Source organism: Triplophysa rosa, linkage group LG24 (genome assembly GCF_024868665.1).
Source record: "Triplophysa rosa linkage group LG24, Trosa_1v2, whole genome shotgun sequence".
NCBI lineage: Eukaryota > Metazoa > Chordata > Actinopteri > Cypriniformes > Nemacheilidae > Triplophysa > Triplophysa rosa.
The window spans coordinates 6206539-6221177 of NC_079913.1; the positions used below are offsets into that span (position 1 = coordinate 6206539).

Here is a 14639-nt window from a genome sequence, read left to right on the forward strand (position 1 = left end):
TTGTGCCTACAAACATTTGATTTGATCTAAAAGAGGATGCCACTTTGTTTTATGACCTTTGTGTCTGATCTGGTTTCACGATAGGTATCAATTTGGATTTTAAGTTTCTGATATCTATCTCTAAACCATAACCCTTTTCCCTCTGTTATGACACTTGTCTGTCTATTTTTGGAAGTGTGTTCGAACATCCTAAATGTGTTAATGTATATTATGCATTAATGTGTATATATATGGTATTTCCATGGTTACATGTCATCTCTGAGGTCAACATTTCTACGTATGGATTTGCACTAGGTGCTTAGGTCCTGACATCACTGAGGTGTCAATCATATCATCATTTGTTTTAGGATGTGTGGCATGTCTTTCGCGCGTTTTGGCCATTTCTACATCATCCGTGTCATTTTGTGATATAGCTGTGAAATCGTGACAACTATACTGTTCTTGTGATTTGTTCATTGTTCATACAATGACAATGGCATCAAAGCTCTAAGTAACCGAGGGCCTACATTTCTGGAGAGTTTGACAATGGGACCTTTAGAAATCCTCAGCCTCCGCATTGTGCCATTGTTCATTCTCCCCGAAACTTGAAGCAGCAGTGAATTAAAAGTGGGTGAAGTGCGATTTCGGAGGGTAATGCGGTGAGGAGAACCGAGATGAGCGTGGCATCTATGGTTTATGATCTAGTTTAACCATCATGACTTTTTGTTCTAACTTCCACGCCTGATCAGAAAAACGTCTCATCTATATTAGTTCAAAGACGTGCAAGACCATCCTAGAGAAAAATGAGGAATGTCGCCTTAGGATGAAAAGGAGACCATTTAGGTCTCTGGAGGCTCAGGGGAGGGTCCACACATCCAAATGTCGTCCCGGGCCGTGTGAATATAGGTGACTTACTTATAGCTGTATGTTATACGATAGTCAGCATTTAGATCAAATACCTTTTAGATATCTTGATACGCTCTTTATACTCGGCGGTTCATGGAACAAGTTTGTAATAGCTGATGTCATTAAAGCACATTATGCAAAAATGCTCACAGGTGCATTTTGGATGCAAAGCAGGACCTGAGTGAGATCGAAAGTGCTGACAGCACCATGTATGCATACATGTAGTATATTGTACATGTAAACAGATATGCATTTATTTTCAATCTGAAATGAAACTTTTTTCATACATGAGATGATCAAAGCGTAATTTTTTTTACAATGACTGATGCTAAAATGTGTGATAAACAGGTGAAAGGGGGATCTAGCATTTCTCACCATCTTGCTAGATTTAATTTGTCACTTTCGAGGAGTCAGCAAACAAACCCTTTTCCTGCAAAAAGTACCTTTTAAAACTGATTCTCGACACATTCTCAAGCTTGCTTTTGTCTTTCTCAAGCATTTGTTTCACCACCAAAGCAGCGAAGCAGTTCTGTGAAGCTGCTAAAGTCTCTCTCTTTAACACCACCTTTCAATAGAAGGGGCCGAGTTTGTGGTCTGTGTCACTCTGTTTATCGTAAGTTTCACTAGCAGACGCTTACCAGAAGTGACTGGGGACTGGGGCTTTCTGAGTGACATCATCGTTTCATGAGAGGAGGCTGGCCAACACCCATCACAAATCCAGACCGTGTCTTTGCATGCACACATGTGGACATGTGCACACATTTGTAATCTTTGAGGATGATCAAAGATGTCTAACTACCTTCATAATAATGATGCCCTACGAGCTTTTTCGCAACGTCTTTATACTTGAAATGGCTACTGCAAAGTATCATACATTCCGCACATATTACATAAACACATTGTGTTTTGCTTTGCATGTATTCAACACATTTATTTTCTTTTACATTCATGTTTTCACCATGAGTCTTGTGTTTCTGCTGTGCCACTGGCTGGTTTTCAGCATGATTTAGAAAACATCTCATCAAAATCTGCGAAGCTTCACTTTTGTTGCTTTTGTAGGCCTACTGAAGTGATGCATCACAGATTTCCTGCTTTGTCATTTTGCACGTTCTTAAGTTTCGTTTTTCAATTTGGGTATTGTTTTCTTATTTATTTATCAAACTTCAACAAGTGCATCACTGCTTCACCACCCACATACTCTGATATCTTTTTATTTAAAAGACTCAAATATAATTTTACCTTTACCTGAATATAATCTTTTATAATCTCTTCTATTACCTTTTAACTGTATATAATTCACCCCAGTGTTTCTCAACCGTTGTGTCATTAACAGCACACAAAACCAATCATAGTGTTGTGGTATGTCACATTCTTTAATAAATATATAAAACAAACATGGTTTGTGCTAACCACAGTATAGACCACTTTGTAAGACTTAAACACTGGTCTAGAAGCACTTCGTTTCATTTTGGGGTTTTTTAATCTAACATGTATAATTCAATCTTAAAAAATATATATTTTAACATTTGAAATGGGTATAAAAGATAATATATTAACAAGACGCAATGATCATAACAATGAATGGGAAGGAATGCAACGCTCAGTATGGTTGCTCGAAAAAGGTGATTTTAGCGCAATTTAAGCTTAGCAAACAAAACTTAGTATAGTATAGTTAATGTCAAAAGCACAGTATAGTTAATGTCAGCTTTAAGTTTTGATCGGAAATATGCTCAGATTTTTGCTGCGATTTTAGAAATATCTGCCTGTTATTTATGCTATATTGAAATAGCTGCCCGGAGGCGTTCTTGCTATGACGTAAATAGCTGCCCAAACATAGTGTTGCAAACATGGCGGCCGAGTGGCACGATTTTCGTAAACGGACTTTCTATCACTATGCACCCTAAGCAACCCCCCTTAGCAGCGTAAACAAAACATTCTGTTGCTGTTTGTAGTCTGTCAGGGACTATCCTGCATCCAAAATCAAAGAGCATACGGGCCACATGACAATAAACACGGCGGATGCAGTATGTCCAATATGTGCTATGTACTCATGCACTAATAGAATGTACTGTTTTAATGGTCGATAGGTAGGTCCTTTTTCAGATTCAGTACGTACTGTCACAGAATGCGTTTCGGACGCAGCTTATTTTTTCTAGCGGAAGGAAGGCTTTAGGTGACTTTACTTCATGAAAGTTGCATTTTTTTGCATATTTTTTGGCTTTTATACTTGTATTGTGTGGTAACCGTTTTTTTAAAAAACAATAAGGTTCTCGGGGCCAGTGCTATATCATGAACAATTCACATGCAAGTCTAACCTGATGAAATCATTGTGCATTTTTGCATCTAATTTATGCGGTTAGGGCAGGTGAATGAGTGGCAAATGCACATGAAGGACAAACAGCAGTTCTGTTACATTTAGCGTTAGCATTTGTGCTCTTGATATGATGTATGTTGAATTTACACAGTACACAGTCATTTGGGGACTTCATCCTCTCTTGTGTCATCCTACTCTCTTGGCCTTCCCAATAAATATTCTTTAGTAAGCGTATATATACAGTAGACTAACTTATCGTACGCGCATGCTTGCATAGAAAGAAAGCAATGGAAACAGTAGTTAATAAAGGGTTTTACTGAGGAGTCAAAGGAAGCTTTTTTATATTAGTTTTTATCACCTGCGTTTACTGCAGTACATTCATAATCTTTCACCGAAAGTACGTAGCGTTATGCATGTTGCTTTTACCCTGTTTAAATACTCTTTACTTAAAAAAAAAAAAAAACACAGTTAAGGATAATTGCACTACAAAGCCTCATCATAAACCTGTTATCTCATTATTTCCAGCCTGGAATTCTGTCACTTTGGCTGGACAAGTTCATCCCTGCTTAACCATTGTCTTCCATCAGCCAGATATGACAAGAAGACAACACGTTTTAAAACTACATCCACAGAATGTCACAGGCCTGTTAGTCATTCAGCTTTTTCCGGAAGCCTTTTCCTGGCATGTAGAGATGGAGGGATTTCAGCTCATCCATGACCCTCTCCTGGATTTTTACATCATCAAGCTGTCGAGTGGGAAAAAATGCGAGAACACGGGTTTAATGATTCTTCAATGGACGGTTAAAGCTGTCATTCGTAGGGAACGTACTTACCCTTTCACTCGCATACTTTAGTTTTTGTAGCTGTTCAATAGCTGCCTCAGTTGCCTCCGATTTCTAGACAAAAGTACAGAATTTTTAACATGGTACAGGGTAATATCTGCACGATGTTCTGGATATTTTATTTGGACACTGAACCTTTACCTTTGGGAGTGGTGTGATGTCAGATTGATTGTAGGCTTTCTCATAAAGTTTTTTGCATCCGTTTTTTACCTGAAACAGAAGTTGTGTCAAATAATTTTGTTAGCTGTTTCATCAAGGCCAAAAGTAATACTAATAGTGCTCAAACCAGATCGAGCTGATTCGCGCTACCCTGAACTAGATAAGCATAATGTTTCTGTTCTGTTTTTTGGTGAAGTTGGTTGACCGAGAAAGCTCTTCTGGTTAAGGTGGTGAAGAAGCATGGGGGCATCAGCATGCAATGTTGGGCATAGCCACCAAATGCTAGCCAAATTTCATACCCAAACATAATGGGATTTTTGGCATCTACGATTCAAAAATATTAAACCATTACCATTTTTGGCCTTTGATCTTATGAACTGCATCCCCTTAGGACACTCAACAATATTACTTATGAACTGAAACCACTTAGGACATATTACATGAGAAATGGTAGCTAACCCTTTGCTGACCTTATAAACACAGTTCCTGAGCCGATCCATAATATGTATGAGCTCCAAATGGTGGTCCAGATCTCCTTCGTTAGGGGTAGATGACTTTCCCTCCGTCCTTATGAGAACATGTTCGAAGAGATAAAGGATTTTCTGAAGGACGCAGCTGTGAAGATCTTTCTAAGGAATAAGAACGTTACAGTACAATTTACATCTGAGCAATCTGATGCCGCCTTAAACGAGACTTGCGAAACGAAGAAGAAGATGTATTGTAAACCTTAGTTCAAAGGTAACAAATACATGCATACGGCCATGCATAAAGACATGACTACTCTAAGGAATGTTTCACTCAAAAATCAGAACCCTGTCTCGATTTATTCACCCTTGTGTTGTTATAACCTATATATGTACTCGAAAGAAGATATTTTGAGAAACGTCTTTTATTTTGTGTCCATACAATGGAAGTCAATGGGGACCGGTGTTGTTTGGCTACCAAAATTCCTTTGTGTTCTGCAGAATATAGTCGTACTGGTTTGGAATGACATGAGGGTGAGTAAATGATTTTGATGCTTTTTGGGGGGGGGTTGAACTTTTCCTTTTCTTAAACATGTAATGCGGACACCAATATCTTCACAACATATACACTGCATCATATCATTTCTATACATTCTTACCTTTTTCCGAATTTTGTCGAAGGAGTTGTGTTTTATAAGGATGTTCTCACCATCTGCATCTATCTGAGAGGGTCATGAAAACCATTAGCAAATATCCACGGTATTTCAAGAAGAAAAAGCATGTTGGTAAACTGATTCTGCATTTCAGCACCTGGATTTGGACATAATCTGTTGTAGCATTTGTCTCATTGGTATGACTTGATATAGACAATGCATTTGAGATTAAGAAGCACTAGAATCTTACTACAGTACTCACCAGATCCTTGCTGACCCGTCTAGCCATCATCTCCACTGTGCCCAGATCAAAACAAGGTTCCCCTGTGACACACTTGGGATCCTGACGCACCGCCACACACTCGTGTATCGGAACGGCAAAAGTCAGGAGCAGACAAACATATTGCAAAGCACCGGCCATGTTTAGACTAGAGGTGATGAGTTGAATAATTTGTTGAATGGAGATCCTGACAGATAACCTGGTTAGTTCCTTTCTTCCCTGATTTGCCTTCTCTCTGCTCCTCACCTTTATATTTGTTCTAGTTTCCTGGTGACGTCAGCTTCCCCCCCTCGGACTTTTTGTTTGTTTCTGATTCGCCTGTCTAGATCACACTCGGAGATGGATATCAGTTGCGTCCTCTTTCACTGAACTGTAATCCACGACGTATTTGTATCCAACGGGGAACTGGTGTGAGCCAGTGAGGTGTTGTCGCTGAGGAATGTGATGTTTGAATGCAGCTTCTCACTTTTGATGGAGTTTAAAGATAAGAGAGTCATCGCAAGATTGAAATATAAGTGTATAATGAGGTCATGACATTTCTGTGGCTTGTGTATGTCCCAGATTCTACAACTCTACGCTAACCACAGTCTTGGTCAAGGAAAGTTCATTAAAGGAACAAAAGGCATGCCATGATATTATAATTTTACAATTAAGCAGGTACTGTAATGTCATATTTGCAGGGTTTAAAACGGTTTAAGGCTATGCGTTTTATAAAATCTCTCAAAAATAAATGGAAAATTTGAAAATTATTGAATGATTTTTTTAAACGTAAAGGTAAGAGGTCACTAATGGAAACCCACGCAGGAAAGTTTGAAAATCTAGGCCACTTTCCAACTCTTTCTCTCTCATCATGTTCTTGTTTTTTAAGGTCAGTTGCATCAAATGTGAAATGCATTTTGTCACGCTATTGGGTGTTTCTTCAGTTATACATTTACATTACATTTGACATTTATTCATTTAGCAGACGATTTTATCCAAAGTGACTTACAAACAAGGGAGAATGTATTATTTTGTCAACGAGCTAAACAATAATTGTAGATTACCCAGTTTACTTTTATGTCAAATTGGGTTGATTTTTATGTGAAGATCTCATTTAAACTTTTTGGGAGATTTTATAACATGCTGACCTTGTGTATTTTTTAAAATGTAAGATCTTAAGTCTTAAGATCGGTTAGATTTAAGATTAAACGTCTCGGACTGGGATAGGAATAGCATCATTCAAATATGAAAACAATCAACACATTTCAATATTTATTATGTGAAAATTAGAAATTGTGAACAAGTTATGATGTCAGTGTTGTAATTTACAACATGGCCAACTATTTCCTCCTTTTTTTTGGAAACTTTTACAAGGACTTTCTTACCAAGGACATCACAAACCGTGTCAGCGAAGAACATGCTTGAGATGAAATCGATAGACTCAGGAAGTCTGTAAATATTATTGTTGCATGTTTAGGATACCGAAAATACTGTATATGCCATAAAATTAGCCCGAGTAATGTCATTTCCACCATTGTGGTAGAAATACAGTAATGTGAGTGGAGTTTATTTTGCACAGGGAGAACACAAATGACTAAAATTACACAACCACCTGCCAATTTAATGCAATGTAATATTAATTTATGTATGTACTGTAAATGTCGAGGCATATCAAATTTTGTTCCTTTTTACAATACGGATGCAACGCTAACATAATTTTGTCCAGAATTGGCCATTAAATGCCACCTGATGGAAAATGTCCAAATTCTTTACCTATGTGAACAGTTCTGTCCTCTATAATGTTTACACAGCAAATTCTATTCCAGGTTTCGATTCTGTTTGTTGAGTCTCAACATTAATTGCACCTTGCTGTGCATTCCCCAGACTTGAGGAATTTCCAGGGTTCAGCATAGAGCACTTAACATCTTTATCAAATGAAAACAGACAAAGGGGTTGAGATGATCGTGGAGGGGTGGGGGGGCTTTCCAGAGTCATTGCCTGTCGCACAGGAGCTTTGTTTTATGCTCACTTTATCAACCTTTACTCGACTTCCTTGAAATGCAGGTCTATGTAAACAGGAAGCACTTTAATGTGCTTAAGGGAATCAATTTAATAGTGGCTTTGCAGGTTTTGATGCGGGAGTCTCTGACTCGGGTTACATGGGGCTAATCTGACAGTTTATCGTTGTGTGCGTTCCCAGAAAATCAAACCCATGGTCTTGCCACTGCAATTGTGACCCTGGACAACAAAACCAGTCTTATGGGTCAATTTTTCAAAATTGAGATTTTTACATCACCTGAAAGCTGAATAATTAAGCTTTTTATTGATGTATGGGTTGTTAGGATAGGACAATATCAGGTGAAGATACGACAGTTTAAAACTCTGGAATCTGAGGGTGCAAAAAAATCAAAATATTGAGAAAATCGCCTTCTAAGTTGTTAATCGGAGGCACTGTAGCAGGCCATCCACTCACAAAAATAAATTTTTGATATATTTATGATAGGAAATTTTGCTAAATATCTTCATGGAACATGATCTTTACTTAAAATCCTAATGATTTTTGGCATAAAAGAAAAATAGATAATTTTGACCCAAACAATGTATTTTTGGCTTTTACTAAAAATGTTTCACTGCTACTTAAGACTGGTTTTGTGATCCAGGGTCACAATTGAGCTACAGGAATGACGAGCAGATGCAACACAGAAATCATGCTTTATGGAAAATAGAAATTGTGACTGCTGATGCACTTCGCATCCAAACACTGTTTCAATGCAGACAGCTTTATTAATAAACTCACAATACAAGCATATACAATCGATAGTATATGTAAGGGATCAAAAGTAATAGACAAGTGATGTGTCTTGTTGTGATTTTTTTGTGTTAATGATGTCACCACTGCATAACGTTTATGTACATTGGTCATCAATATGTCAAAAACATTTATATTATGACTGTTTGGAACTACTGAAACTTTTAAAAGCCTAACTAAAATGCAAAGTGATTTAGGTTAACAAACAGCATTCCCATGTTTTCGACCAACAGTAAAATAGTTTCTCTTAAATTTGTTTTCGTTTACTCCAGGCTTTGAAATGAATGAGTCAACGGCACTGCATTATGTGTCACAATGTTTATCTATATCACAGGACTCTCATAGATAATCATAATATTGCATGTCTTTTTCCTGTTTGGTATTTAAACACTGAGACCGTAATAGACCACATTGGTTAATATCATACAAAAAAAGAGTTGCATGCATGCACGCATGCGTGTGTATAATGCAAAGACGTAAAGGCGCTGTGTGCGTTGGCATGTGGTAGAGATTGTATGTTTATGGAAATGTGCTTGTTTGTTTTTGTGGGTTGACAGATCAGAACATTTATATCTGACAGCGGATGCTTAAGCATGGATAATGTTGAAGGTTGAGCAAGTTATGTACAGTATCAGTCTCACTCTCCATTTTGTTGCTTGGTATTCGTTGCGTAATCCGGTGCTTTTGCATCATCATATTTCTTGCTTCGCCGTTGTGTCCAGTTGTTTTTTTTTGTTTGTTTTGATGCAAGGCTTTTTATCCAGCAAGACACCATAAGTCACTTAGGTTTTTGTTAAACAGCATGACCCAAACTGCATTCATAAACCTTATAAACCAGCTTGGGAAGCTTCAGCGTGGGAAGAGACAGTTCAGTCAAAAATGAAACTTCTGTCATCATTCATGTGACTTCTGCAGAACACTAAAGAAGATATTTTGAAGCACGGTGATAACCAAACAACATCGGCCCCATTGACTTCCACATTTGACATTGACATTTCTCAAAATATCTATCCCTTTAAATGTTACTCATATCCCTTTATTGTGATGTCATATAATGCATCATCTTGCATGACTTTTACTAAAAAGACGGACTTCTGATTGTGTCCACAAAGTGGAAACATTCCTCCGTCTCGTGCAACATAGAAGTTAAATAATGTGTAAATCTCTTCCTTCTCAGCTTTCAAAACAGCATGAATAGACGGGGCGTCTTTTCGATCGCGCCGTTAAAAAATTCTGGATCACAGAATTTGATATTGCATGGGCATTTTCCCAGCGTTAACCTGAGCAATTGGTGTCAGTCACTGAATTAAACACACAAAGCCTCATCCAGGGCTCCACCCAGCTAGATTTGATAGTGTTTTCCTGGCAGCCACGTGATAAGTATAAATTTTCATGTTCACTTTTCTTGAAGGAAGTAACAGCGAAACCCTATATAAGTTAATTTGTTGAATTGTGCGTGGTTGTGTTAAGATAGGCTACCTTCATGTATACTAATGAAAACAAACAATGGCATTTTTGGGGGGGCTGGAATTTCCGCATGGATTCTGTAGAAGGAGGAGCATTTTTCTTTGAATGGCTCTCAAGTGACCTACTGTTGCTCGATCACAGAAAAAATAACACAAAACTTGATGAAGGATGAACGTGTGTTTGCATGGTCACCTAGTTGGCGTATGTGTACTGCATATATAACGGCTGTTTACCATAAACATGAATCGTTGATGATTTATCGATATATTCCTTAAATGGTGTTTATTGAGAAAATATACTTTAAATAAACTTCACAGATGTTTTATGTAATGCAAAGACGCTCACACCTTATCTCAATTGCCCAAATACATTTTGCGGCCACTGTGATTTACTTTCACTCCAAATTCACACATTAACTTTCATGTCAAATTTGTTTATGGCTATCATAGATTATTTTGCTTTCATATATGGGCACATTAGTCTTCAATGTGACATTCACTGTTGAACATAGGTTGAGGCATGCGGGGGCAATACGCGGATAAGCCGGTGACAAAGACTTATAATGTAAGAGGGAAAGTGATACACCCATTTTCAGCGTAATACCCTTAACTCATAATCTAATGGAAACGGTTGTCCATAGCAACATAAGAGATGCAGGAGAGACACATACTGTACAATAAAGTCAACCAACACAAACGTTCTTAAAAAGGTTTCATTTTATTTAGTCATAGACTGTACCAGTCTCGCTAGCTCTCAGGTAATTGGCTTGCGGTTTGAACAATCAAATAAATAAATAAATACTGTCAGTTTGAACATTTTGCGCACAATATGTGCCACATTCATTTTATAAATAAAATAAATACAAGAAATGATTTTACATATTGTGAAATGATGATCAATACTAGGACCCATCTTTAGGACTTCTGCCTTGCGTTTTTGGCTTGACGTCTCCTGCGGTCCTTATTTTTGTCTTTTCTCAGCATCGCCGTCGCTTGCCTGTAGACGTTCTTCATCTCATACAGTGCTTTGCGTTGGACCATCGGGTCATTTTCCTAAAATGGGAACACGTTTAGTATGTTTTATTTCTAACAAACAAAAAGTAATAAGAAGTTTAAAGCTGATATGATTGAAAGATGCTCTCGGTTGACCTGTATGTACTCTATTCAGTGTTAAAGTGATAGTTCACCCAAAAATGAAAATTCTTTCTTTCTGATTTTCTTTTTGAAGAATGTTGTTAACCGGCACCCATTGACTTGCATTGGTTTTGTGTCCATACAGTAGAAGTCAATAGGTGCCGCTTCTGTTGGGTTACCGGCTTTCTTCAAAATGTATACAGTATTTTTGTGTGTTTTGCGGAAGAAAGAAAGTCATACAGTTTTGAAATGACAAGAGGGTGAGTAAATGATGACACTATTTTCATTTTTGGGTGAACTATCACTAAGCTTTGTTAGAATCTTCTGAAGCTATTGTCTCACCTTGATCGCCCATAAATCTTCCGCAAAGGTCCTGAGCTCAGCGCTCTTGCCCGGGAAGTAGTATTCTTGTAGTTTCCGCAGGTGCTCCAAAACATGTTCCAGTCGCTCTTTCACGTTTTCACTCTGGCTTTCATTTTTCATGCGGGTGAAGATCCTACTGTATGTTTCTATTATAATACTCATAAGGAGCTTCTGTTCAGTTTCCTACAAAAGAAAAACAATGATATCACTATTTATGCATTGTGTAATAGATTTAGTTTAGACCACGATGGTGCCGAATCCTCAGGTCATTGTGTAGTTGAGTACAGGTAAACTGTTTACCTCAAACTTCACCTTTAAATCTTTCAGGATCAACAGAAAGACAGGGTGGCCATTGTGCAGCTCACCGGCTTTCTCTCCCTGAAAGAAATCAATCATGTGGATGTCAACATTTAGACAGGTAACTGTTTCAGACTTTAACTTTGTCATTTAAAACTCTGCCCTAATTTGGATGAGTGTTGTTGAGTATTATTATCTGACACTCAACCTACAGATGAGACAAGACTGGAAACTGCTGTTTCACCAAGCAACGAAGACCCACATATGGAGGTTTCAGACATATAAATGGTAGACCAGACTTCCTGTGTCATTCACAGTATTTTTGTAACTTTCTTATATGCCAAATGAACAAACTGCAGAAAAGACGACTGATTCATAAATCCCACCGTTCAACAAAGATCTAAAGTGCTTCTTGTTGGGCGTCTTGCAGGCCGTGAAGTTTTTTGGCCTTTGTTTCAACTTCCTGTTTTTGCAGCGTAAATCCAAACTGCTATACTTACATAGTACTTATTGAGTTCCGAAATGCTCTCGTCCAGGTTTTCAGAGACGCTGGTCTCGCACATCATCCATTGACAAGTCAGCAAACACATTCCTAAGAAAAACGGCGTCAACCGAAACTCCATAATTGTAGTTAGTAGTAGTTCGTTGTAGAATAAGATGCTCGCCAAAGTTGGTACTCCTATTGCCGAAGTAGCCCGTTAACTGTCTCACGGTACCCAAATGTGCTCGTGCCCTGCCTCTGGACTGAATGCATCAAACTGTTCGAGTGAATGGGGTATTTATATGATGTGTGAGAGCGAGCGAGCAAGCTATGATAGAGGTGTGAAGTTGTGTGGCTGAAGTTTCCTTGTAATCAAATGCACCATGATACTGCTGAGCACCATCAAGCCCACCACGTGTCGTCTCTCCTGGAATCCCGTGGATGCCACTGGGCGGGGCTGTTGGTGGTTTTGTTGACTGGGGATCTTTCATGTGATGCAAAGAAAGGTATGGCCAATTTGGGCCTTGTCAAAACGATACGTTTCTGTGCATCTATGACCAACGCCATCGCGGCTCCAGCGATGCTGAAGTGTGAATGATTGCGAATAGGGAAGGAAATTGTGGTTTTCGTCTCATCTTGGGCTTTTAAATGAAATTTAGCCCATTTTGGTGTCATTGTTTATGTGATTTTTTAGACTTCTATATGCAGCTTCACAAGTAAAAAAAAAGAGTATTTATGTTGTCAATATAGTCTGACTGTTTGAGAGAAGAGTATTTACCAGTTCTTAGTTCAGCTGTTTGTTGGATATAATAGTGACTGAAGATAGCGATGTTTGGATATACAGTATCAAGGGGAAGTAAACAGAGTCAGACAAAATATCTCAAAATCATTGATCTAATCTACCACGTGGGAGGCAAACAGATGGTAAAGGTAGATGGTGTGGAGATAAAGAAAGACTTTTGCTCTTATGATGTCAGAAACTTAGTTGTGCTGTTATTCGCATGGCATGCAACCGGCTTTGAGGTTTTAGCACTGCATTAGCTCACCCCTGCACAGAGAGAGACTCAAAAAAAGAGAATGAGAGAGATGTAGAGTTAATGGTGTGAGACAGGAAGGAGCGTTTTACAATGTGGAAGCTAGTTTTCCTCCCTAAACAGTGAAGGTGATACTATGCAGTGCATTCAAGGTAAATGGACACTTAAGCCATATGTAAAATGTCTGAGGTCAGTGCATTCGATGCAAGTGAGATTTGTAAACAAATGATGCTAACTTTAGATTTCTTATCTATTTTGATATATACGTTTAATAATGCGGTTGGTGTCATAGTTCATTTTTAGTCGATGTGTTAGGTCAGTTTCGGAAAAGCACTCTAGGACCGTGACTATACAGTATAGTGGTCAACTCTGGACATTGTCCACTAAGTTTGACCATCAGAAAGTATCTAAATACTTGTCTCTATTTTGAAAAATATGCCTTTTACTTCAAAATATGAAATGCAAATTATTGTTGGCTTTTGTGTTTACATATTAATAACAACATGGCACCACCGTCTAAAGACCGTAACCGAGAACTTCCCACTCAATTGACTTCCCTTTAATGCAAAATTTTCAATGTGAGAAAACCACATTTTTGCATATACATACTAAAATAAGTCGGAAAAGTTATGTCAGCTGTTAACTAGATACTCTGGACCTCAATGTTGAAGATGTGTCTCATTTCCAGTGTCACTGATGATGTCACATTGAGTTTTTTCCTGTGTGGCTGTGGTTGCCCTAGTAGAGAGGTGTTACCCCAAATCCCCTAGAATGCCTCATACAAACTACGTGGAAACCGAAAAGGATATTCCTTTTACGCAGTTCTTAAAAAACTCTTAGTTTTGATGAATCAGCTCAAAACTATATATTTTAAAAAATGATGTAAGTGATCTATATTTTTTTCAAAGCTAAGCAATTTATCACTAGTCAAGATTTGAAATAGTAGGAATGACTTGTTTGATTATATTTAAAATTTTAGGGGAGCAATGAATTTAAGGTGTATTGAAGATGTGCTGGGATTGAGAATCTAAACCAACAAGACAAATAATTATAATTATCCAAAACATTCAGGTGATGCTTTTTTCTCTGTGAATCATACAAAAATGATATGTACACAACTGTTTATCTCTATACCAGTTTGTTTAACATCTGTTTTCCCATTCATATACTTAGCTACATAATGCAGTCCAGAGGGATATTCAGCGCTTTTTGTGGGATTTTGTTTTTTGAATAGGTGACAACTGCATTAATGAACAGAACATTTAAAAGCGAAAAAAACCGGCAGAACTCCTTGATATTTTTAAAGCATAGACGCAGAAAATCCTACTATGTTTTAATATGAAATTGGAGGCTGTCACGTGTATAAAGGTTGGAAGTTCGACTCCCATGTTCCCCCCATTTCCAACCCTTGATATGTCTTAAACATCAGTTGCTAGTTTTATTACTAGATCACATGCAGAAATAGACATAGCCAACTGG

The 14639-nt window shown here is 37.9% G+C and overlaps 2 protein-coding genes and 1 long non-coding RNA gene across 3 annotated transcripts in view; 1 reads left to right on the forward strand and 2 right to left on the reverse strand.

Moving 5' to 3' along the window:
* The window catches only part of LOC130547826 (uncharacterized), a 29121-nt gene extending 16866 nt beyond the window's left edge, over window positions 1-12255 (forward strand). Inside the window, exons 2-3 of the long non-coding RNA XR_008961944.1 lie at window positions 11676-11766; window positions 11860-12255. This is a non-coding gene — a long non-coding RNA (uncharacterized LOC130547826). The remainder of the gene's footprint in view (window positions 1-11675; window positions 11767-11859) is intronic.
* Window positions 2368-6028, reverse strand: si:ch211-266a5.12 (uncharacterized protein LOC557488 homolog). The gene is made up of 6 exons (XM_057324126.1): window positions 5580-6028; window positions 5324-5386; window positions 4671-4829; window positions 4183-4251; window positions 4033-4095; window positions 2368-3945 (listed from the first exon to the last, which is right to left on the reverse strand). Exons 1-6 carry the CDS (start codon window positions 5736-5738, stop codon window positions 3847-3849), a joined length of 612 nt encoding a protein of 203 aa, XP_057180109.1. The 5' UTR covers window positions 5739-6028; the 3' UTR covers window positions 2368-3846.
* Window positions 10615-13363, reverse strand: ifng1 (interferon gamma 1). Its single transcript, XM_057324127.1, has 4 exons — window positions 12146-13363; window positions 11649-11726; window positions 11328-11531; window positions 10615-10904 (listed from the first exon to the last, which is right to left on the reverse strand). The coding sequence occupies exons 1-4, from the start codon at window positions 12266-12268 to the stop codon at window positions 10767-10769; spliced, it is 543 nt and encodes a 180-aa protein (XP_057180110.1). The 5' UTR covers window positions 12269-13363; the 3' UTR covers window positions 10615-10766.
* Between the last annotated feature and the right edge of the window lie 1276 nt (window positions 13364-14639).